Source organism: Lynx canadensis, chromosome D1 (assembly GCF_007474595.2).
Source record: "Lynx canadensis isolate LIC74 chromosome D1, mLynCan4.pri.v2, whole genome shotgun sequence".
NCBI classification, from domain to species: domain Eukaryota; kingdom Metazoa; phylum Chordata; class Mammalia; order Carnivora; family Felidae; genus Lynx; species Lynx canadensis.
In genome coordinates this window covers 56,972,195-56,998,148 of record NC_044312.2, presented here as the reverse complement: position 1 = coordinate 56,998,148, position 25,954 = coordinate 56,972,195, and the positions used below count along the sequence as shown (strand labels likewise).

General features: G+C 50.6%; 1 protein-coding gene across 4 annotated transcripts in view; it reads right to left on the bottom strand.

Annotated features, from left to right (window-relative positions):
* ARRB1 (arrestin beta 1) overlaps positions 1-25,954 on the bottom strand; it is a 75,703-nt gene that overhangs the window by 29,521 nt on the left and 20,228 nt on the right. The window contains exon 2 of one of the 4 annotated variants that reach the window (XM_030333507.1): positions 16,076-16,223. The exons of 2 other annotated variants lie outside the window; for them this stretch is intronic. In XM_030333507.1, the coding sequence (XP_030189367.1) occupies positions 16,076-16,128 (53 nt within the window). In that variant the 5' untranslated portion in view covers positions 16,129-16,223. Of the gene's footprint in view, positions 1-8,793; positions 8,814-16,075; positions 16,224-25,954 lie in introns of those variants that run through there. One more of the 4 variants, XM_030333510.1, reaches the window with a different exon arrangement.

Here is a 25,954-nt window from a genome sequence, read left to right as displayed (position 1 = left end):
ATACTTCCAAAATTGATCCACAGATTTAGTGCAATCCCTATTAAAATCTCAGCCGGACTTTTTTTTTTTTTTTTTCCAGAAATGAACAGGCTGGCCCTAAAATTCATATGGAAATGCAAAAGCCCAGAATAGCCAAAACAATCTTGAAAAAACAAAATAGAGGGGCGCCTGGGTGGCGCAGTCGGTTAAGCGTCCGACATCAGCCAGGTCACGATCTCGCGGTCCGTGAGTTTGAGCCCCGCGTCGGGCTCTGGGCTGATGGCTCGGAGCCTGGAGCCTGTTTCCGATTCTGTGTCTCCCTCTCTCTCTGCCCCTCCCCCGTTCATGCTCTGTCTCTCTCTGTCCCAAAAATAAATAAAAAAACGTTGAAAAAAATTAAAAAAAAAAGAAAAAACAAAATAGAATAAAGTCGGAGGACTCACACTCCCAACTTCAAAAGTCACTACAAAGCTACAGTAATCAAAAGTGTGTGATGTTGGCATAACGATAGACACATAAATCAATGGAACAGAATTGAAAGTCTACAAATAAACCCATATATTTATGGTCAATTGATTTTTGACACAGGAGCCAAGACAAGTCAATGGGGGGAAAAATGCAAAGCAGTCTTTCAACAAATGATGCAGGGACAACTATATATCCACATGAAAGAATAAAATAAAGTTAGACCCCCCCACACCTCACACCATATATAAAAATTAACTCAAAATGGATCAAAGCCCTTAATGTAACAGTTATAACTATGCAACTCTTAGAAGAAAACTTAAGTGTAAGTCAACATGACCTTGGATCAAGCAATGATAACCTTAGATATGATACCAAAAGCATAGGCAACTTACAAAAAAGAGATAAACTTGCTTTTATTGAAACTAAAACCTTGTAAGCTTCAAAGGTCACTATCAAGAAAGTGAAAAGACAGCGCCTAGAATAGACAAGATATTCTCAAATCATGTATCTGATAAGGGTTTAGTATGCAGGATATATAAAAACCCTATTATAATTCAACAATAAACAGGCAAATAATCCAATTAAAAATGGGCAGGGGCCCCCCCGGGTGGCTCAGTCGGTTAAGTGACCGGCTCAGGTCATGATCTCACAATTCATGAGTTTGAGCCCCACCTCGGGCTCTGAATTGAAAGTACAGAGCCTGCATTGGATCCTCTGTCTCCCTCTCTCTCTGCCCCTACCCAGCTCCCACTCTCTCCCACTCTCTCGCTCTCTCTCAAAAATAAACAAACGTTAAATTTTTTTTAATTAAAAAAAAAAGGGCAATGGATTGGAATAGACCTTTTTCCAAAGAGGATATAACAAGTGGCCAATAAGCACATGCAAAGATGTTCAACATTATTAGTCATCGGAGAAATGCAAATCAAAGTCACTTCACACCCACTATGATACCTACAATCCAAAAGAAGACAGTAACAGTGTTATCAAGGATGTGGAGAAATTGAAACCCTCCTCATGCATGGTTGGTGGTAATGCAACACGTGGGATCACTTTGGAAAACAGTTTGGCAGTTTCTCTGAAAGTGAAACACAGTTACCATATGACCCAGCAATTCGATCCCTAGGTACATACCTGAAAGAATTGAAAATAGATGCCCACACAAAAACTAGTGCAGAAATGTTCATAGCACACACTGCTCATAACAGTCATAAAGGGTGAGGAAGAAAATCAAATGTCCAGCAATTGATGAACGTATTTTTAATGTGGTATATCCATACAAAGAAATATTATTTAGCTATAAAAAGAGATAGCATACAGATTCCTGCTACAACATGGACAAACCTTAAAAACATGTCACATGAAAGAAGTCAGACACAAAAGACCACCTATTTGTGTGGTTCCATTTACAGGAAATGTCCAGAACAGACAAGCACATAGAGACAGAAAGCAGATCAGTGGTTGCCGGGGTTGGTGTGAGGGGGAAATGAGGAGTGGCAGCTAATGGGCATGGGGTTTCTCTTTGGGGTGATGAAAATGTCCTGAAATTAGGGGCGCCTGGGTGGCTCAGTCAGGTAAGCATCTAACTCTTGATTTTGGCTCAGGTCATGATCTCATGGTGTGAAGTGGCCAAGCCCCAAGTCACTGGCTCTGGGCCGATAGCGTGGAGCCTGCTTGGGATTCTCTCTCATTCCCTCTCGGCTCCTCCCCTGCACATGCATGTGTGAGCTTGCTCTTGCTCTCTCTCTTTCTCGCCCAAAATAGACATTTTTTAAATGTCCTGGAATTAGACAGTTGTTCAATCTTGTGAATATACTAAAAACCACACCACTACATTTTATGCAAAAATTCGGAATATGATGGTATATAAATTAATTATATGTCAATTAAAAAATAATACTAAAACAAACCCCTGAAAATAAATGAAAAGAAAGGAAATGTGCCTAAATATTAACAGGGGTTGAAGGAGACTCCCTCCACCCACCAACCCACTCCTTGATAAATCTTATTTTTCTATGTTGTATAATAAGCATAAATTACTTTGCAAAGATGCCAGGTTTTCCCTAACAAGATATGTTGCAGGTCTTGGTGAAAGGAGAGGCTGGAAAAAAGAAAACATTGCTAGTAAAGTAGAGAAATACGGATCCTATTACTCTGAATCCTTTGATGTTAGAGTCTCTCCTTCTGCAATTTTACGATCCAGAGTCCATAAATCTGTGATATGATCCCTCCCAGGCCTGCTGTGCTGTCTTCTGCTCAGCTATTTCTTTCTCCAGGAAGCCTTCCCTGACTCCCTCTAAGTCCCACACCCAGTGGGGAGTCACAGCATCTCCCACACTTTGTGATGGTTTGTTTGCTCACTTTCTGCTTCACTTAACATGAATGAGAGCACAGATCTCATTTGTGTTATTGACACTGGATCCCCAGGGCACAGCATGGTTCTTGGAGCACAGTAGGGGCTCTGTAAATAAATATGGGTTGAATGTTGCTGAATGAACAAATGCTCTAAGAGAAAACTGTCAACAGTGAGGATGGAGAAGGTTTAAAAAGATGTTGGTTGGTGATGATCCTTTGCTCTAGGTGAGCAGACTCTAGAGATTTCTTCTTCTGTCTATACTTCTCTTTGGCTGTCAGGATCAATGGGCACCAGGCTTAGAAAATGCTTCACAGGAGCAGTGTCCCAGCCCCCATCAGTCTGAGTCAGGAATACAACCGATGTATCTAAAATGGGCCCCTGCTCAGCTTTGATAAAGTTCTCCCACTTACCACTCACCTACCCACATTCACACTGCCCCTACTGCTGCCAGGCTCTGGGGGCACTAAGGTGAACAATTCATGGTCCCTGCTGATGAATGACCCTGGTATACAGCCCAGTTAGAGAAAGCCACCAAGCACGATGACCATGGTGTACTAAGCTCTCCTTAGGAGTCAGGTACAGTGCTAAGCAATTCACACGCTTTGAGATATTATGTTTTTCCATCTGAATATTCCCATTTTTTAGACCTAAGACTCCAATAAATAACTTATCCAAAGTCATGAAGTCAGTGTGAGAAAATACACATAGGAGAGAAAGCCCATGAATGAGCCACCTATGGGAAATCATTTAAACGAAACGCGTCTTACTCAACAGCGGGAACCTCATCCTGGAGAGACTATTCACGAGTGTGCATTCACGACCAGTGAACTGAGGAAGCGCTGGGAACAATTCATTCCTTTATGAGCATCGGAAAGTTCATGGTGGGGAAAAATGCTATGAATACGGTGAATGTGGGAAGACCTTCAAATATTACTCAGTCTTCAGTCAACATCAGAAAACTCACACAGGAGAGAAACCAGGTGCCAGTTGCTGCTCTAAGTAAGCGTGTCATAAAGATGAACTCATTTGTTCCTCCAACAACCTTAAGAGGAGGTGCGACTACATCCCCGTGTCAGCAATGGGGAAACCGAGGCACAGAGAGAGAGTCAAATTTTCCCAAGGTCACACAGCCAGTAAGGGGCAGGGCTAGATACTGGAGCCGAGGCGGTCTGGCTCTAGAGACCACACTTCTAACCATTCACACAATAATAGTACCTTGTAAGTGGGACTGTGTGGTTCTGTCTGGCAAGGCAGGAAGGTCTTCAAGGGAGGAGGCAGCAATGAGAAAGGCCTTGAAGGACATTCAGAGATGAAGAGGTGGCTGAGTCCACGGGGTGCTTGGGAGACAGCAGGCAGCCTGGTGTGGCTGAAGTGTGTCCTGTGCGCCTGGGATGAGCACCAGGGAGGAGGATGGGCCAGAGAAGGGTCCATTCCCTGCCCAGATACTCACGGAGCACTTCTACGTGCCAGGCCCTGGGCTAGGTGTGAAGGGTCTTGACAATGCCAAGCTAAGGGACTTGGACCATAACCAGAAGGCAACAGGGAGCCATGGGCATTTGGGGGAGGGAGAATGACTGGCCAGGGCTGTATTTTGGACGAAGACGTGCCCTAACCCCGTAAGTTTCCTCCACCTCTGCCCCAATGGCAATCATGACTCAGTTGGGTAGGGTGGGGACCACACAAGGGGGCATTCCTTCTGCCCTACATTTTGACCCACTTTCTGGGTGTGAGAGCAGTCATCAGGGAGCAGGGAGGCGTGAGGAGCAGGTGGCTATGGCAGCAAAGAGGTTTCTAGGGCCCTTATCACACACTCCCTGGTAGCAGAGTTATTTGTGTACGAGCTTGTCTGCTCTGCCAGAATTGAAAGGCCCTCCCTGTGTCAGAACATTGCCTGCCTGTTTACCCACCATTAGTGCACCTGCTTGTCAGGACAGCCCGGAAGGGGGAAGGAGACAGGAAGACAGGAAATGTCACCCTCATTTCACAGATTTGGAGAGCCTGAGGGAGCATGCTACAGGCTGGTCCATTTGCCAAATGGAGAAATCACACCCCAAGGGAGGGAAGAGCCTTGTGCCGGGGCCCGGAGTGCAGAGTCACAGGGAGGAGAGAGCCCCCGGTTGCCGGTGCTCCTGTTGCACTGCAGCTCAAAACCAAGCATGGCTCCTTTGGGCTTCTGCATGGCTCTCTGGGCACGGTGGCATGCCTGGCAGGGCTGAGAGGCGAGGGGTGGTGGACGGGGGCCCTGACCAAGTCAAGCTCCCAGGCTCTGGGCTTCACATTGGCTTCTGGGCACACAGCAATTCTTCCAGTCCCCTGTCTGCGTTCACATGTTCGCTCTTCTGGCCATGATCCATACTCGTGGAGATTTCCAGGGGGTGCAGGGTGAGGAAGGAGGGGAGCCACCAGGTGGCCGTGAACAGAGGGGAGAGTTTCTTAACGGAGGAGCATGGCCCCTTTGCTGGTAACATAGGAAGCTGGAGACCTGAAAGTCAAGGGCTAATAAAAATTTCAATGAGTGGGCTGGCAGCTGGACCCCAAAGAGCCCGCAGACAGCACCTGAACATTCTCCAGTCTTCTCTAGGGTTGAGAGAGGGAAGGGAGGGCTGCTGGTGCAGGAAACAGTGCAGACCCTAAAAGCAAGCAGACCCTGCCTGAGTCCTGTGTGACCTCGGGCCAGTTTAATACCTCTCTGAGGCATACTTTCCCTCATCTGGAATATTCGGGTGATATCTACCTCACAGGTTGAAGGCACATAGAAAGACTTGGTACACAGTAGGGAATTGATCAAATGAAGCCAACATCATTGGTAACATGATGATTATTGTTACCACCTTTCCACTGGCCAACACTGTGCCTTGCTTTTGGTGCCCAGGGGACAGTTCCTGCCTAAATGTCCCTCAAGTGAGAAGGCCTTGGGGTGGGAAGAGATGGTTATGTTACCCTTGCTGGAGACAGGGAAGTTTTTTAAATTGTCTTCCTCCCAGTCTCAGATGGAAAACAATAGTTTATAATATGATGGTCTCTTCCCAGTTTAGACCCTCACATTTCAGATACCTCTGGGGACATGCCCTATTTCTTCTTTCTATAGAAGCTTCTCCTTCGGTTCTCCCAACGGCAATCCTTTCTTCCCTATGTCACCTCATCCAAGAAGCCTTCCCTGACTGCTTCAGTCAGTGCCTTTGTCCTGAGTCCCCTCATCTCCAGAGGGGCTTTGCTTACGCCTCTCCCCTCCCTCCTTCCCTTCTCTCCTCTTTCCATCCATCTTTCTGACTTCCCTCCTTTCTTTTCTTCCTTTTATCTTCCAGTCTCTGGGCCTGGCACTGTTCTTATCTCCTGCAGGTACAGGCCCCTGCACCCTGTCCTCAGGGCACCTACACTCTGGAGCAGGGAGGCAGATGTTCCATAAATACACAGACCCTCCCTCAGAAGCATGGCGGGCGGGTGGGATGAGACGATGGACAATGTCTCGCTCGGTTCCAGGCATGAGACAGCCACCCACACACATTACCGCCCCTCCCCTCTTCTCCTCTCTCCAGCGCCCGTGTCCCCTCAGCATCCACATGGGCCTGCGCCTCTCCTCGCCTCAGTGACAGCCACGGAATGCTGAAAAACTGCAGAGAGCAGAAACCTCTTCCTTCAGTCATTCATTTTCCTTGGTACATAGTCAGTGCTAAGTAAATATTTTGAATGAATGCATCAAGGAGAGCCAAACCCTGAGCTTGAAGCTGGGGAAAAATAGGACTTGGGCCAAGTGGCCAGTCAGAGGTGGGCAGCCTGGCCTGCAGGATGAGACGCGCCGCATGGGCCTCAGCAGGAGCCCGGGCCACACAGGGTGGCCCCAGACACAGGGGGTCAGATTGTCCCAGCGAAAGTCTTCATTTAAAGTTTCATTTGTCTGGGTTTGGTGTTTTGTTTTGCCAATCTGAACATACAGACTTCCAGGGTTATAGAATAACATATGAAAATGAGATATTAATTCAGAAGCATTACTTTTTTCCTCCTCTTACATTTCATTAAACATCAGAACAGATCACCATGGCAACGCCTCACCCACTCTGTCGACCACCTTGGGGGCGGGTCAAAGGCTGAGAGCCCTCTGGGGTCTGGGGCTCTGTTCAGACCGTAAGCTATGGCCTAAGGTGGCGGCCCTTTTCTGAGAAAGAATTCTAGGGGGAAAAGCCCATGCCCTACATTTAGCCAGACATAGTGTCCTTGATGTGCTGGAGGGGGCTCCTATAGGCTCATAAGAGCCTACTGCCGTGTTTGTAGATTTTGTGAGCTGGTGGTTAAACACAGCCATTGCCAAGGCTCGCCACTGAGGGTGAATGTGCCCCACGGGGGACAACTTGAAATGTCTGGAGACATTTTGGGTGGTCACAACTTGGAGGAGGGGTGCTACTGGCATCCAGTGGGTGGAGGTCAGGGACGCTGCCTGCACAATGCACAGGTCACCCCCCTTCCCATCTCCAACAAGGAATCGGCAGCCCAAATGTTTGTGGTACTGATGGTGAGAAACCCAGATCTAAGCTTATGGTTAAAAAAAATGATATGAAAAACAAAGGGAAGACATAATCAAAGCTTACCACTTGCTATTTCACTAAATTTCCCTACGATGCTCTTGAGGCTATTGATGCCCACTAGATCCGTATGGTGGGACTAACATATAATGGTGCCCTACCGTGCATCTCTTCCCAAGTCCGTGTTCGATGACACCACTTTAATAGTGTGAAATCCTTGGTGGGAGAATTTACACCACAGAAATTGGTAATTACTACACCACCCCCCCCCCCCCTTTTTTTCCTGAACAGCCACTTGTTACCAGTACGCCACTGGGCAGAGCCCTAAACAGAGAAGGGAATTCACAAGCCTGGTAAATGCTTCTAAGTTTCCAACCCAGGTAGATGGCTCAGCACCAGCCTGCTATACACGGTGTGGAACAAGGATCTAAACGTGGCGACGTGCACAAAGTACACATCTCATACACAGACACACACCATGCACAGACACACACACTCCACACATATCCAGAGATACCACACACACACACCGCACATCCTCCACATTATACCTACAGACGTCACACACACCACACGTGTAGAAAACACACACGCATCACACTCACCTACACCGCACACACATACCATACCTGCTTTACACCTCAGGCGCCCATGTACCCCACAGACACTTATACACACCGCAGACAGACCACTCACACAAATATAAGCACAATGTGCACCTGAAACACACAACTCATGCACAACACCCCCCCATGCCAAACACACACCACAGAAATACACACGTAAGTAGCCTTCTAGCTAGCAGAGAACTTATAGAATGAGAACAGTAAAAGAATGCCAACCTGACTGACCACAGTCTTCGATGTCTCAGTACCTTCACCTTTACTCCCTCCTCAGCCTCTGTGGCCCCCCCCCTCCCCCACACACCACCTCCCTACCAGCCTGCTAAGGTGAATGGCTCAACCCCCCCGCCCCAGGAATACCATCCAGTGGTCCTGTCTCGGTGCCCATTCCTCTTGGCCTCCGGAACCCCGGCTGAGTGGTTCCCTGCCCCTGCTCTGTGCCCAGCTCTCTGTCAGCTGAGCCCAGCTGGCTGTGGCCTCCAGGGTCTGGCCTCCACCCCTTCCCAGAGCTCATGACGAGCAGTCCCTGGGTGACTCCACCTACTCAGTCACTCGGCTGCTACTAGATGCTGGTAAGTCCAAACCTCTACCTCCAGCCAGACCCTCTCTGCCCCCACACCCGCCAGCCTTGCGACATGTCTACTCAGATGTCCCCCAACTCCTCAGACAAGTCCCAAACAGACTTTCCGTCTGTTCCTTGCCTAGGTTCTCTGCCCCTGCCCACCGCAAAGATCAGAGGTGCTCAATGCACATCTCAAGAATAAAGGAAAAAATTATGTAAATCCTACAAAGAGACAAAAAAAAAAAACCCAAAACACCCAAACTTCCCTGGGAGGCAGAGAGGAAGTCTTACCCCATTTTACAGATGAGGGTCCTGAGTTTTGGCGAAGTTAAGGGACTGGCCCAGAAGCTGCAGCCAAGGAGGGCGGGGTGGGGGGGTGGGCACAGACAGGTAAGGCTGTGTTAGACCCAGAGCAGGGGGCTGCAGGCAGCAGCAGCCAGGCCAGGGCAGGCCCTTCAGGATCAGCTCTTGCCGGCCCCGAGTGAGGGGGTTAGTTACAAAGAAAAGGAAAAGGCGTTCCTGATACGCGTCCTGTTTCCTCTCCTCCTCTGGGCTTCTCAGGCCTTGGAGGGCGGATGTCTCTGGGCTGGCAACACTCAGCCTGTGCATAGTCAGAGGGTGAGGGTCTCCCTGGGACCCTTCCCCCCCACGCCAAGCAGTCAGGCCTGCATGAAGACAGGGGCTCTCTGGAGTGACCTCTCAAGTGTCCCTTCCCAGCCTGGAAGAGCCTCAACCCTCTATCTCCAGTGGAGTCTCATCACAGCCAGGCACCTCCTGTCCATAAGACTGTCCCATAAAGGCACCTCCACTGGGAAGCCTTCCATGTCACCCTCACTTGCTATGGAGTCCTTCTGTAGTCCCCCTTCTCCCCTTCCTCCCTGCCCCACGGCCGTTGAGCCCATTGCTCTGCCCAGCTTTCTGTGGCTGGTGCCTGTAGATCCGGGCTCCCCATAAATCAGGCAGGGGGTGGGAAGCAGGGAGGAGAGAGACAAGGGCAGAGGCTATAAAATGGGGCTTCTTGAGTGAAAGGACAAGATGAGCCTACCCCATCAGACAGAGGCCTTCCTGAGGGCAGAGGGCAGATCTCCTCTATCAGATAAAGATTTCCCTGAGGGAAATGGCTACGACTTTCCATCACAGGAGTTTCTGCAGGACAAAGATCATGCCTCTTTCCTTAAACATGGAGCTGCCAGAGGATAAGAGGGCTATGTTCCCTCCATTTTAAATAGGGAGCCCCAGGAAATAGAAGCCACATTCCCCCCATCAGACAGGAGTCTCTTCCCAGGGGGATGGGGGCCATGCCTCCTCCATTAGACCAGGAGCTCTCAGAGGGCACACTCCCACCTGCTGCCCCCACAACAGTCCTCAGAACAGACTTTAGCTCAGTCTAAGACACAGAGAAGGGCTTCCCTCTGGGGCAGAACTGGGGGGAGTCTTGCCCAATCCTCCCTTGCACAGGGTCCCATGCCAAGTTCCCATTCATGCCCTCAACTGAACCAAAGCTGCCTTGCCATACTGAAGATGGCCACGTGTCTGGGCAGCGGCCACTGGCCTTCTGTCCCAACCCAGGAATGTAGACTTCTCAAGAAATTTCGAAGGGGGCGACTGGGAGAGCCCTGAGAAGAGGACGCCCAGACAGGCCAGCCCTGGCCTGGATGTGACCAGACATGTGGGCTAGATGGGTCTCTGCTCCTGGCTCTGCCACCAGCTGGGCAAACCTCTTCCCCCTGTGGCCACTATCACCCCTCCCACCCCCAATCTCCAAACTCTACCATCACCTACTGCTGGCTGAAGTGGCAGGAGGCACAGGAGAGGAAGGACAGCAGGGCTCTTCCCAGGTCCCGCCCAGAGGACATCACTGGCCGCCCCAAGTGCCGGGTGCCGTCCCTGAGCCTGGTCCAAGCCGCCTTCACAATCCTCTTCCCTACGTGTGCCAGCTCCAGGGAGCTGCTATTAGTTAGCATTGATCCACAAAGTGCTTTGATGACACTGTCTATGAGCTTAGCCTCACACCCAGGGCCCTCGGGGCTAGGAGCAAGGGGTGGAAATGGAGCTGGGGACCCAGGCCACTGGGCAGAGTGACAGAACAGTGGAGCCCCAAGACCAAGGCCCAAACAAGCCCAGGGCCAGCACTCAGTAAATGTTAGCTGAATACATGTTCACTGAAAAGCTACCTTAATCTGGTAACTTAATCTGGGTATATTTTCTTACTAAGAATTATTGTTGTTATAAGTGATGCCCAGCACTTTTCTAAACACTGTATCAACTCATTTAATCCTCACAAGAACCCTGTAAGGTAGATACTCTTCCTCTTCACACTCTACATAGGAAGAAACTTAGACACAGAAAGGGTAGTAAGTAACTTGCCCAAAGTCACAGAGCAGAAAAGAAATGGAAGCAGCTCAAACCATCTGCTTGATAAATTAAGAAGTAAAAATAAAATAACAATGCCTCTGAAGTTTTTTAAATGTTTGTGTATTTATTTATTTATGAGAGAGAGAGAGAGAGAGAGAGAGAGGGCAGGGGAGGGGCAGAGAAAGAAGGACAGAGGATCTGAGCCTGATGCGGGGCTCGAACTCATGAATCGTGAGATCGTGACCCGAGCCAAAGTCAGCCACTCAGCCAACTGAGCCACCAAGGCGCCCCAATGCTTCTGAATTTTAAAAGAATTCGATCGTTTTGAAAGATACAATTTATCCTGTGTTCCAAACCAAATACATTCATTATCAGACTTATCGTGGTATGGTCAGGAGGCAAGAAGTTCTCTCAAAGAGTAGTATGACAAAGGTAAAACATGTGCTTCTCGGTTATCTCAAAATCATAGTTCTTTTGAAACTTTGAGTAGTTTTATTAAAACTTAGAAAACAAGAAAAACTGACAATGGCAATGGTTTTAAGATTTATCATTTATGTGTTAGGTGCTAGGGACTTGGCATATTTATCCTGCTTAATCTTGAGGTCAACTCAAGGAAGAAAAGGCATTTTTCTCCCCTGAGGATGCCTATCTCCTACACCTCCTTGGTGGGCCTGGTCCATCAGATGTCTGCCCTGCCCAGGTTGGGAGCTGTTCCAGGGCAGGGCTGTGTTTGGCCCAGAGAAGGGGCCTCGCAACGGAGTTCAGGGCTTGGGGTCAGGCGACTGTTGCTTCATCAGCCTGCACTTCAGCTGTCTGGAGTGTTAAATGAGGCCCTGGCACCAAGAGCTCTGTACAAGGGGTGTAAACACTAACCACCACCACCACCACCACAATAATCAGACTCACTGGGTGGTCTTGGGCAGGTTTCAGCCCATCTTGGCCTCAGCTGGCTCACCAGCTCTCAATGGGGGTCACGTTACCTTGATGGGCCCAGGCAACTGAGAGGAGATAATGGGTATGAGGAGCTCCTTGGAGGTCAGAGACAAAGGCATGTTAGGAGAACAAGGCTGAAATATCAAGCATTTTTAAGAAATGAATTTCCATTATTTCCAAGAACACAGAGGCCTACGGATAAGGTGGGCACGGCAAGGCCAGCCAAGAGCAGCTGTCCTCCGCGAGGCAGCAAGCAGGAAGGAGCACTGGGGGTGTCTCTGAACTTCTCCCCAAACCACACCCTGGGGCTTGGTAATCCACACCCTCACACCCACCCCAAATTCTTCACCCACTCCTCATGCTGATTCCCCTCCGTTGTCTGGGGAATTTTGAGAAGCCTGCCAGGAGGAACAGTGTTGGCCCGTTCTTTAGCCACCAATCTGTCTGCACTGACAACTTCCCAACCAGCTCCACCCGCCCAACCTAGATGTTTGTACATCTGATGGAAAGGGTCATGGGGGCCTGCTCAATTCTAAGGACTGGACTGACACATGGAGACCTTGCCCAGGCCAGATCCCAGGAGGCCAGCTCCCTTAGTGCCTCTGCCAGCCTGCCTCTATTCTACCACAACTCCAGGGACCTTGACAAGCAGAGGGGTCTGTAGTGAATGTATTGCCTACATATGGTAGGGGAGACAGACATTATATCATACTTAAGGGGTCTATCCACCAAGAAGGCCTAACAATTGTAAACATTCATGCGCCAAGTGTGGGAGCACCCAAATATATAAACCAATTAATCACAAACATAAAGAAACTCAATGATAGTAACACCATAATAGTAGGAGACTTCAACACCCCACTCACAGCAATGGACAGATCATCTAATCAAAAAATCAACAAGGAAACAATGGCTTTGAATGACACACTGGACCAGATGAACTTAACAGATATATTCAGAACATTTCATCCTAAAGCAGCAGAATATACATTCTTCTCCAGTGCACATGGAACGTTCTCCAGAATAGACCATATACTGGGACACAAATCAGCCCTAAGTAAGTACAAAAAGATCGAGATCATACCGTGCATATTTTCAGACCACAACGCTACAAAACTTGTAATCAACCACAGGAAAAAATTTGGAAAGGTAACAAATACTTGGAGACTGAAGAACATCCTACTAAAGAATGAATGGGCTAACCAAGCAGTTAAAGAGGAAATTAAAAAGTATATGGAAGTCAATGAAAATGATAATACCACAACCCAAAACCTCTGAGACACAGCAAAGGCAGTCATAAGACGAAAGTATATAGCAATCCAGGCCTTCCTAAAGAAGGAAGTAAGATCTCGGATACACAACCTAACCTTACGCCTTAAGGAGCTGGAAAAAGAACAGCAAATAAAACCCAAAACCAGAAGAAGATAGGAAATAATAGGGATGAGAGCAGAAATTAATGCTATCGAAACCGAAAAAACAGTAGAACAGATCAATGAAACCAGAATCTGGTTCTTTGAAAGAATTAACAAAACTGATAACCCCGTAGCCAGTTCGATCAAAAAGAAAAAGGAAAGGACCCAAATAAATAAAATCAAGAATGAAAGAGGAGAGATCACAACCAACACAGCAGAAATATAAACAATAATAAGAGAATGTTATGAGCAATCATATGCCAATAAAATGGGCAATCTGGAAGAAATGGACAAATTCCTAGAAACATATACATGACCAAAACTGAAACAGGTAAAGAAGACAGATGCACAAACCAAAAACTATCTGCAAAAGGCACTATGAGGGAGCGTTATAAAGAAGGTGACCGTAACTCCAGAGAGGGAGTGGCTTGGAAGTTACAGAGAACAGGCGACATCTGAGGTGGGACCGGAAGGATGATTCAGAGTTTGCCAGGTCATCAAGGTGCAGAAGAGAGGACATTAAAGTGACGTGCAAATGCATGGAATGACGCATCCCTAAATAGCAGAGTGTACATTTCAAAATCATTTCAAAATCACCATCCCAATTGATACTCTCAAATCCCACAATGGGGTTACCTGTCCTGCCACACACACACACACACACACACACACACACACACGCATGCAAGCAAGTAAGAAAAGTAAGGGCCAGTGAAGACAAATAATGAGCCCAAGGGGAAACAGTGACTGATTTCTCAGGAGAGGGTAGGAGTGAGGGAGGGACACTGGCTGAGATGGCTCTCTTGTCTTGAAGGGGGCGGTATTCTCATAGGTCAGTAATCCCTCATTTCCTGCCCCTGCTGGTCTGTGATGCCCTCCTCCCTTCCCCGACATACATGCATCCTCCTCCGGGCCCCAGGGCCTTTCAGAAGGGTGGCCAGCAGAGGGACAGAGCAGCCCTCCAAGGAGGCCAAGAAAGGTCTGAACTTTCATGAGGCCCAGCTTGGAGGCCGTGCCCTACCCTCCCCCACTCCCCCAGGGCACTGATAACCCCGACCTCTCCCACTGCAAATCTCCTCTCCTGGTCTGTCCTCTCCCCTTCTCTCGCAGCTGCAGCTGCCGCCAGCCTCTCCCTCTCCTCCCTCCACCCCTCGCCATCCCCAGGGAGCAGTGAGCTCAGCCTTTCCCATCAGCCATCCCTGGGAATGATGGGAAATGCGAGGCAGGCCAGGAACCAGCAGAGGCCTGCCCCAGAGAGGGAGGAGGAGAACACGGGCCTTTCTGAGGGCCACTGGGGGCGTCTTGGGGGCAGGGCTCCATTCTGCTGCTTGCGATGAAGCCCAGGCTGCGGTAAGAGCACAGTCTGCCTGTCCTTACCACTGGCTCTAAATAAGGTGGGATCCAACTGCTGGAGCTGGGATGGGCCTCTTTTTCTGGATGGGGAGACAGAGGTACACAGAGAGGAGGGAAAGGAAGTATGTCTGGGAGCTGACTGCCACATCCCAGGCACTGTTGGAGCCTTTCACGTCCTTTGTCTCATTGGATCCTTACCACTACCCTGCAAGGTATGTGTGGCACGCTGAAGAATGCCCCCCCTAAGATGCCCACATCCCCCAATCCCTGGAACCGTGAATATGCTACCCTACATGGGAAAAGGGACTTGGCAGATGAGATTTAGTTAAGGTTCTGGGGATAGGGAGCTTCCCCTGCATTACCTGGGTAGACCCAGGGCCATCACAAAGGTCCTTATAAGAGGGAGGCAGGAGGGTCAGAGACAGAAAAGGCAAGGATGTGCTGATAGAGGCATCAGGAGAGAAATTAGAAGATGCTATGCTGCTGGCTTTAAGATGGAGAGTGGAACCAGGAGCTAAAGAACATAGGCAGCTTCTAGAAGCTAGAAAAGGCAACGGGATGGATTCTCTCCTAGAGTCCTCAGAAGCAACGCAGCCCTCCAACTTAGTTTAGGACTTTGGGCCTCCAGAACCGTCAGAGAATAAATCTGGGCTGTTTCAGGCCGTTAAATTTGTGGTGATTTGTTACAGGAGCAATAGGAGACTAATAAAGGAAGTTTTCCCATTCCTGTTTTGCAGATGAGGAAACAGCCTCAGGGAAAGCACGTGACTTCCTCAGGTCCTACACGCTCCCCTCCACACCACACTGGGCTTACTGGGAATCTCCACGGGCTGTCAAGGCTGGGAGCCCCTCAGCCAGAGCTTCAAGGCGGGAGGAGGGGGGAGTGTGAGGAGGAGGTAGGGGTCTGCCACTGCAGGGCCAAGGTTGAGGACAGGAGTAGGGATGGGATCTGGGAAGGTTAAAGCTCTGCCTGCAAGGACTTGTATTGTGGATCGTGGCTAGGGCCTTCTGGAGCCAGCGACTGCGTCCCACCCTGCCCCAACTTGACACAGGGAGGCACGGGACACGGACAAGGGGCGCTGGCCATGTAGCTGGGCTCAGCGGGCCAAGAATTTGCAGGATTTATCAAAATTAGGTGAAATTTCCCCATTATCTCTCTTTGCTCCTGATAAAATCCCTGAGAGGAAGGCTCCTCATTCTTCTTCCCACATGACCGGTGAGCAGAATGAGGCCCTGGGGGTCAGTAGCTGGCCCAAGTTTTCACAGCCGGGAAGAAGTGGAATCTGGGTGTTCATGATGATCAACATAAGGAAAGCATGACTAATAGCTATTGAGCTGTGTGCACCTGCTGTCCCTGGCATTTTCTCAGTCATTCTTGAGGCAGACCTGGTCAAGTCTCTCCTCTGCTTCAAACCCCTTCACTGCTCCCCACAAGTGCTTCACAATCTGGGCCCACCCACCCCTCTGATCTCCCCTCCCACTACACTCCCCTGCCCCCCATACCCTCTAGCCCCACTGACCTTGGTTGTTTCCCTGGAAACATCAAACTCTTTGCAACTATGGACTCTCCCATGGGGCTCCCACCTCGCCAGCTCCAGGCCACACAGCACTCACGGCACTCACGGTGGAGAAACCATAGGTCTTGGCCACACCCGTTCCTTCTTGTGGCTAAGGGGGAGGGAAAAGGGCCAGAGGTCAGCCCTAGGTGGCAGGAGGCCTGGCAGGCTGGAACTGAGAGGGCCTGAGTGAATCGATCATTTCCTACACAGTAAAGGAAGAGCAGCCTGGACGTGGGACAGGGTGTGGTGGGGTAACTTCTCAGGGGAACGGGCCCTCCCAGAAATGCAGATCCTAGGGTACTGGGGCTGAGGAGGCCTCCGAGAACATTGGATCCCAGTCCTCAGTGCATGTGTGGTGGCACCGAGGCCCAGAGAAGGACGTGACTCACCCCTGGTCCCAAGCATGTCACCAGGAAGGTCAGTTTGGGGCAGTGTTTTGGGCTCTGCCACTCACTAGCTGGGTGACCTTGGGCAAAGAGAAAACCGTTCTGATCCTCACTGATTAAGTGGAAATAATAACAGTGCTTTTCTTGGTGAATGCCTGGAGAGGACCGGGTGCAGGGAAGCCTTCGGTAAGTGAGAGCCGCTGTCACCACTGAGGGAGCACGGCCTGACTCAGGGCACTGGATGGGGGAGCTCATCCCTCTGTGTGATATAGCGGGTTTAATTTCACCCCCACGCTGGGCCCTGAGGCCGGGGTGGGAGGGACACCCAGAAAGATGGACACTCGGCTGTCTGCAAAGCCACTGCCTCTGGGCCCCCACAGCTGGTGAGTCCTTAATCTCAGCGGTCATCTCTAGTAAAGAAATTACCAGTCTGATTTTCCTTCCAGTTAAAGAAAGGACTCCTCTAAGGGATCACACCTGGGCTAGAGGGGTTCCTGATCAAAACCTGAGCTCTCCACTTCCACACTGACGGAGGCAAGAGGAGCCACTGGGTGCCGAGCACTCTTCCTGCACGCGACGCTGTGCTGGGCTTCTGTGCAATGACTTCTACCTCTGCGCAGCCACCTGAGGGGACCGAGAGACCCATCCTGCTGAAGGGGAAGCTGAGGTCTGTGGAGAGTAAGTGACTTGCCTGCCACACCAGCTGGCAAGGCCACATTCTTACAGCTCCAGAAGGTCTCTGGGCAAGGGCTGTTCCTATTCTAAAGCCTTGGTTCTAGAGGAGGAGCCCAGAGCTGCCATGAGGCCCTGAGGCAGCCTCCTAATTGCCTGCAGCCCCAGCAGCCCACCTCCTCCCTCCAGGCCCTCTCACCTCCCCTCAGCTCCCCAGAGATCCATTATTAATAACTATGAAAAAAACACATGGTAACGCCGTTGCCTCCGTCTGGACAAGGCTGTCCACCCCCACACCAAGTTCACATCCACTTTATCTCAGATATTTGCTCATTGGGCACTTCCTCAGAAAGTCTTTGGTGACCCCTGACGAGGTCAGGCCCCCTCGTCGGCACTCTCAGGGTATCCCTCACAGTGGGCACTCTGGCTGTCCCCCTGCTCCAGACCATTAGCCCCATGAAGTCAAGGATAGTGTCTGTTTGCTGCCATGGTTTCCCCAGAGGTATGCCCAGTACTGGCACGCAGCCTCGGGAAGCCACTCTCCACTTGCCTGGGCCAGGCACTGTGCCAACTGCTGATCCCAAGCTGCACATTTAATCCCCACGATTACTCTAGGAGGTGGGGGTTATCATCCTCCTGGACAGATAAGCACATGAGACCAGGACAGACAGTGACTTCCCCGAGGATACCCAGTTAACCTGGCACATGGCTGGGACCAGCACCTAGCACCGGCTATATGATCTGTGGGCCCAGTGCAGGATGCGGGGCCCCTAAGAGCATTTAACCAATCGAGAGGTCCTCCTGAGCTTGGGGCCCTAGGTGACCGCACAGGTCGCCCACCCCTGAAGCCAGCCCCCTTGGGCACCCATGTGTTCTGACTCCCGGCCCAAACCCGGGCTCCTCTGAGAGGCCCTTGGGCATCGGTGCCCTATGGCGGTGGTTCTCACACTGAGCATAGGTCAGAATCACATGGGAGGAGGGGCGCCTGAGTGGCTCAGTCAGTTAAGCATCCGAGTTTTGATTTCAGCTCAGGTCATGATCTCAGGAACTGTGGATTGAGCCACGCATCAGGCTTTGCACTGATAATGCAGAGCCTGCTTGGGATTCTCTCTCTCTCCCTCTCTCTCTGCCCCTCCCAGCTTGCTTGCATGCTCTCTCTCTCTCTCTCAAAATAAATAAATAAATAAACATTAAAAAAGAAAAAAAAAAGAATCGCATGGGAGGCTTGTTACAACCCAGCTTGCTGGGCCCCACCTTCAGTCTTCCCATTCAGTAGGGGTCAGGTAGACCTGGGAATATGCATTTCCAACGGCTGCATTTCTAAGGTGAGGTTGATACAATGGCCCTAAGACATTGAGAACCACTTCCCAGAGGAACGTATATTTAGCAGGGGCATTCTGAATCCAGGGTTTTGTGGAAGGAGAGATTTATGGGCAGACTATCAGGGCTGAGGATGCCTCACATCTGTCCCACCGTACCCAGGCCTCAAGTGGAAAGGACCAGCCCTACTAAGAAGGAGTGGCGGGGGGGGAAGGGTGCGGTGCGGTGGAGAGGAAGGGGAGAGGCAGGGAGAAGCGGGGAGGAAAAATGAAAACTTTGCACAAATTATCTTAATTTTTTGTAACAATCTTGAGAGGCAGCTTCTGTTATCTTTATTGTAGAAGAAACCCTTGCATACATAAGTCAATGATTTGCCCAGAGTCACAGTCAGGAAATTACGGAGACCACAACTGAACCTGGTTCATACTTATGTGTTGCCACAAGCCTGTTTCAACCAGCTGGCCCTGACAGGTTCTAATCCCATGACCTGCTCGGCCTGGGGAAGCAGAGCCAATAGCCTTGGGTTCACACAGTCCCAAGCCCTGGGAAAGCCTGGCAAGCCTCCAGGGCCCTGCCCCTCCACCACCTGCCTGCCCCCACAAACCCCAGCCCGCAGCACAAAGACCTGGGACCCAGCTGAGGGGGCTAAGTGCTGGCACCATTCCAGCAGGCCAGGACACCCATCCTGAGATCAGAGGTTCCTCCCAATCCAGGCCCTTCTCTCCAGCCTCCCTTCTTTCCACTTACTCGCACACGCTCTAAGCCCCAGAACGCACGCCATCTGTTCCTTCTGCCTGGAATGCCCTTCCCACCCTGCTATCTGTCCAACTCTTACCCATCCCTAAACACCCCACATCACCTCTAGTAGGAAGTGGCCCCTCAGCACCTTGACCATCCTCACCCCTCTATCACGCCACTGTCACCTTCCCTGGCTGTACCTCCAAAGATCATTCTACAAATACTTATTATCTGCCCTGCTCCAGACACAGTGCAAGGTGCTGAGGATACAAAGCTCAAGCTGAGCTCCGTCAGGCTTGGGTGTGGGTCTGCTTCCCCCTGTGAACCTCTGCCAGGAGGGGCAGACAGAGAAGGAGTAGGTGAGGGTCGTCAAGGAGTGATGGGACCACAGCTGGGGATATGGAAAGATGGTTGGGGGCCTGGAAGGTAGTACAAATTCTATGTTCCAGGCACTGTGAGGCTGTAGGAAGCAGCTCCCCAATGTCCCACGCCTGGAGTATAGATCCTTAACAAAGAGCACAAAACTACTACCAAATGAACACAAGGCAGGTTATGTGATGGGCAGGTTATGGGCTCCCCAGGAAACCAAGGCCCAGAGACAGAAAGGGATGAGCCCAGAGTACCACTCAGAGCAGGAGGCAGCCCTAGAATGGGCCTGCAACCTGCTGTCCCAGGAGATGTGGGTTTTAAACAGCAGAGGAAGGAGAAGGCAATGTGCCTTACCCTGAAAAACGTGCCCCGTGGACCCTTCCTCCGGAGACATAAGGCAGTAAGGGAAAGCCACAGCCCACGGAAGCCCTAGGCAGGAGAGGATGGCCACTGAGGAGCAGAGAGGCTGGAGTGTGGCCAGGCTGGCGGAGGAAACATCTTGAGAGGCAAGAGGGAGGAAGGGAGGAGGAATCAGAAAGGAGGAAAGAGCCAGACACGCAAACACCTCCGCCTCCTCTTTCCAACCAAAACAGAATCCCCAGCAGACAGACCTGTGAGGAAGGAGACAGGGAAAGAAGCTGGGGCCTCAGAGGGGCGGGTGGCTGGGAAGGCACCCAGGACAGGAGCCTCTGGAAGCTTCAGGGACTAGGTAGCCCTGCTAAGGATTGGGTGGGGGGTGGTTAGTGAGGAGGCCCCATCAATCAGCAGGGCCCACCCAGCTCTGTACCCACAGGTACAGAGCTGGGGCTCGGGGAGGAAGGTGATGTGGACTCCACCTGGTCGCTCCTACTGCTCCTCCAAGACCCACTCAGGTACCAGCTTTTCTCAAAGCACCTGAAGCAACCACTGGGCTGGGCTGGGCTGGGCTCCAGCACAGGATTAGCACAGACTCAGAAAATACTGTGCAGCAAAACTGATCTGATGATGGTGGAGTCAAGGCCTAGCCCTTAGAAAGCCTACAGTCTGGTAGGAAAGCCAAGGCATTCAAAGGTTGGAGCGTGGGCACTGAGGTGACTCTGAACTCCTAGACAACCAGGACTGGCAGGCACTTCGGAACCATCCACAAAGCTTTAACGGGGGCCTTGTCTTCTAGAAGGACACGCTGCTGGGGTAAGGAGTCAGGAGGAGCTGGGGGGATTGAAGAAGAAGGAGGCATCATCTTTGTCCCCCACCCCCACTCCACACACACACACACACACACACACACACACACACACACACACACAGAGTGCTGAAGGCTGAGGGGCTTCCAGAGACCAGGATTCTGGTCCTGGCTCTGGGACTTAGACAAACCCCTTGACTTCTCTGGGTCTCTCCATTCCCTCACTCCATAATGGAAACTCTCCTATCCCCTTGCCTCTCAGGAGACACATCAGGTCAAGGACAGGCTTCCACACAAGTAAGAACGAAGGCCTCGGGCATGACTTCAGCACATATTAGAGGCCCACCCCATCCCTGCCCTGGCTGCTACCTGCTTTCCTCAGGCCTCCATTTGGGTGCAGCGAGCCTGGGAGGCAGAGGTTGTGGTCACGAGAGTAGGCAGCCAGGCCTGGTGTCCAAATGGGAGAGTGGCCCCAAAGCAAATCCACTTCCTGTCCAGGAGCCTTCTCTCTCCTTCCTCTCTCCCTAGCGGAGGAAAACAACCCTTCCCACACAAACACGTCCTCACCACTGTTTGAGAAGCTTTATTGAAACTTCTGTCTGGGCTTTCCCTCACCTGGCTGGCTTTAAGCTGCTAGAATTGAGGGGTCCTTCTTTCATCTATTTTTTTATAGGGAACCAGTCTGGCTTGGTTGAACCTTCCACTCGCTAGAGGACAACAGTCCAGCAGTCAAGTGACTTCCCCTTCCTCAGCCTGTGTCTTCTTCTAAAAAGAGGGGATGATGATAGGGCCTACTCCATAATGTTATTCTGAGGATTAACTAAATGTAGTGCCTAGCACTTAGTAATACTTATTAATTCTTACTATCATTAATAATATTCCATGGGGCACCTAGGTGGCTTAGTGGGTTAAGCGTCCAACTTCAGCTCGGGTCACGATCTCACAGTTGGTGGGTTCGAACCCCGTGTCGGGCTCTGTGCTGACAGCTCAGAACCTGGAACCTGCTTCAGATTCTGTGTCTCCCTCTCTCTGCCCCTCCCCCGCTCATCCTCTCCTCTCTCTCTCTCTCAAAATAATAAACATTAATTTTTTTTTAATTAAAAAAATAATATTCCACAAATATTTATTGAGTGCCTTTTCTGCGTCAGACGCTGTTGGCCGCCAGGGACAAATGGGCAGATATGTGTAATGGACCCTGTCTATACAAAGTTTCCCCTCTAGCAAGGAAGACAGCAGGGTTCCACACTACACAGCACCAGGGGGCTCCATGGCACGGACCCCAATGCCAACAGCATCCCCTGCGAGACAGATATCAAAGAAATCAGTAGTATACAGTGACTCTAACAATAGGTGCTCTCAAATACAGTGCTCCGAGAACACAGGACAAGTGACTGACTAGTCTGAGAAGTGGAGAAGGCTTCCCCAAGAAGTGACATCTGAGCTAGGAGCTGAAGAAGAAGCGGTAATAACTCTGACAGGGGCAAGGTGTGGGCATGTCATACTGAGGCAAAATAAACAAAAGCTGCCGTGGGGAGGCTCTGAGGAAGGAGCAGGATTCATTGAAGGTCCTGAGGGGTATGGGCAGGCGAGGCCAGCAAGGGCAGGGCAGCAGGGCCCGGTCACCAGGTGGACTCGGTCAGCAGTTGGGATTTTACTGTCACCACAATAAGACATTGGCAGGGTTTCAGCAAGGGATGGACACAATGTAGTTATACTTTAATATGCTCACTTTGGCCACAGGGTGGTGAATGGAAGGACAGAGAGGCGAGAGTAGACACAGGGAGACCAGTTAGGTGGCAGGATCAATAATAAGCCTGCTCTTGAGTTCAAATCCCAGATCTGCCATTTATGAGCTGGAAGGGAGATCACAAGAACACCTGCCTCCTTCAGTTGCTGCAGGGATTAAATGAGCAACTTCGCGCATGTGAAGAACTTGGAACTTGGAACGACCCCTGGCCCAGAGAGTGTGCTGTGTGTTCAGCTGGGATCATTCATCCAGGGGAGAAATGAAGGTGGCCCACATTAGAGAGGTAGCAGTGAGAGAGAGGGAGACATGGCCAGACTCCAGGGATAATATCAATAAGGTCTCCTTGCAAGCACCCAGCTGCTCCAGCCCCTGTGCCAGCCGCAACGGCATGAGACACCCTGAGCCAGAAATGCCCAGCTGAGCCCTTCCCACATCCTGACCGACAGCAATGGGGAGAGATAAAAAAACAAATGTCATTTCCAGGTACTAAGTTATTGGGCGACTGTTTATGCAGCAAAAGACAAATGCAACAACTCATTGAAATTTACCTGGCAGGAACCTCCCCTCCCCCAAGAAGCTGCACCTTAGCAACAAGAAAGGTGCTCAGAGTACAGCAGGCAGCTGCCGAGCCTCGGACATTTGCAACTTCCAGGATTCTGCCTTTGGAGAGCCATCGGAGAGCTTCAAAGCTAATCATCTCAGCATTATTTACAATAGCAAAAAAAAAAAAGCTAGAAGTCACATCAATGCCAAATAAGGAGAAGATTCAATAAACTGTGGATCATTTGCAATGAGGAACTCTATGTGTCATTAATAAATACGGATTTATTAATGGTGGGTTAATGGCATGGGAAATGCTGGAGGCAAAAAAAAAACAGTAATCCAAATGTCACATACAGTTTAAGCACAACTGGGTTTGAATACACAGGCACATGCACACGTACATGTACACATACAAGCAAAGAGGGAAGACACACAAAAAATTTTTTTTGATGACCTTCCAAAGCGATGAGATTATGGGTGATTGCTATCTTCTCCTTGTCCAAGTGGGAAGGTTTTGTGTTTTTAAAAATAATCACTGAGGGGCGCCTGGGTGGCGCAGTCGGTTAAGCGTCCGACTTCAGCCAGGTCACGATCTCGCAGTCCGTGGGTTCGAGCCCCGCGTCAGGCTCTGGGCTGATGGCTCAGAGCCTGGAGCCTGTTTCCGATTCTGTGTCTCCCTCTCTCTCTGCCCCTCCCCCCTTCATGCTCTGTCTCTCTCTGTCCCAAAAATAAATAAAAAACGTTGAAAAAAAATTTTTTAAATAATCACTGAAAGATAAGTATTAGTTCTTTTTAAATGCTGCATCAGAACTCTGGTCACTCTGTCTCTAGGAGGACACAACACTAGAAGGTTAGCCTGGTGAAGGGAAGGGCTCCTGCCCGCTTTGTTGCTTTGTTCACGGCTGGTGGCCCAGTGCTAGAATGGTGCCTGGTACGTAGCAGGTGCTTGGCAAGTCTTTGCTGAACGAGCAAATGAATGCATGGCCCTTATCAGACTGCACTGTATCCTTCTGAGTGCCCAAGGGCCTCCCTCGCCAGCCCTCAGGCAGGGACCTGGTCTGGTCCTACTCTCTGTCCCTGGGGTTCAGCACAGGGCCTGGCACTGAGCAAAGGCCCATGGATGAATGAAAGGCTGAATAAATGAGTATTCTACCAAAAGAACCTTCCCTGATCACGGTGTGCCAAGCCCTCGAGGGCCAGAGTCTATGTGAAGGAGTGTGGTGCACGTGCCTGGGAGAGAAAAGGGGGGATATGAATACACTGGGGCCCTCTGAGAACCCAGAGAACTCTGCCTGGCCTGACTCTGGCTCTACCTTCTTCCCGAGGCCCTCCAGTTCATCTGCGACTGCCTGTTTTGTCCATCCTCCCACCCCCAGGGAGGAGTTCCAGAAGGCCTGACTCAAGCTACTTACGATGTAGTTTTGTTTTTACAAGAAGAGAGAAGGCAAGCGCCTTCCTGGAATGCCATTCCTGCTCGGCTGCCCTGGGACAACCTCTGGGACAAGAATCTGGCAGGGAAGCCAGCAGGTGAAGGCAGAGCTCTGGGGGATGGGAAGGCAGGTGGTCAGAGGTGGCTGGGGGATGCAGGTGTCGGAGAGGGCAGTGCTGGGTGGGAGGCACCAGAGCTGAGCGAGACTTTGCTGGGGGTGAATGGAAGTGACCATGACCAGGTGACTCCGTATGTATTGACTGTCACAGTGAAGGGATGGGGCACGTGCCTGTGCCCGAGCGACAGACTGAGGATGGCCCTGGGAGGGGTGCCAATGTGGAGGGCTTGCCAGAGCGGGGTGCAGTGGTGGGGGGCAGCGGCTGGAATCGGATTGTTTCAGTCCATGAGACTCGGAGCCTGAATGTCTGCTGGTGGGGCCGGGGAGGCTGACAGGGGCTGGTCAGGCCCAAAAGGAAGCAGAAGCTTGAAGGCTGAGGCTCAGGAGGGACCCCGACTCCCACTGCAACGCCCTACTTTGGTTGTCCAGAGTGCCAGCCCAAAAAAGACCGTCCGCTTTTTATAAATAAAATCGCGACAGATGTGACACCTCAGACCCATCCCAAACACAGGCTCAGAGGTTTGGAGGTTAGAAAACACTGAGAACCCCAGAGCGCAGCCCCCTGACTTCTTCCATGACAAGCAGGCAAACAATAGCCTTACTAAGGTTCCCGAGAGCCCAAGGCACCAGCCCCCAAAGACCTGGGTGTTTTCAAAAGCCATGAAGGAGGCCTGCCAGGTCCTATAGGGGAAACAGTGCCCACTCAGGCAGCTCTGAAAAGCAGGAGGTGAGGTGATTTCATTAACAGCTGGAGCTACAAGCAGCGTGGGAGGAGGCTTGATTCCTGCACCAAGACGAGACGGAGCTCCAGAGAACAGGCCCTGGGTCCGGCTCACGGCCCCAGCCTCGGAGAACAGCCTAGGCCTGGTGCTCAGTAATGAGCACATAGGTAAAAATGTGAATGGGCCATAATAACAGGAGCTAGCATGCACGCAGTACTTACTTTGTGCCAAGTGCTATTCTAAGCACTTTACAAATATTAACTCATTTAATGCTCCGGAAAATTTTACAATTTCCATAATAAAAGATGAAGATCCCCATAATACGAACCTCATTATTCCCATCTCACAGATGAGAAAATGAAACAAAGAGGGGTTAAACAACCTGCCCAAGGCCACATAGCTTTGAATCCTGTCAGTCTTATTCTAGAACCCTTGGTCCTAACCGGTCCGCCATACTGTTTCCCACTGGACACCTGCACCTGTCACGGCGTTCAATCCCACACCACCCTTTCTGCAGTAGTCTCGCCCCCACACCCCTGTCTCACCTCCAGCATCCCCTCCTAACCGATGCTGCCTTGTCTTCTTAGCAACTAAAAAAATATAATTCCTTGAGGTGAAATTCACATAACATAAA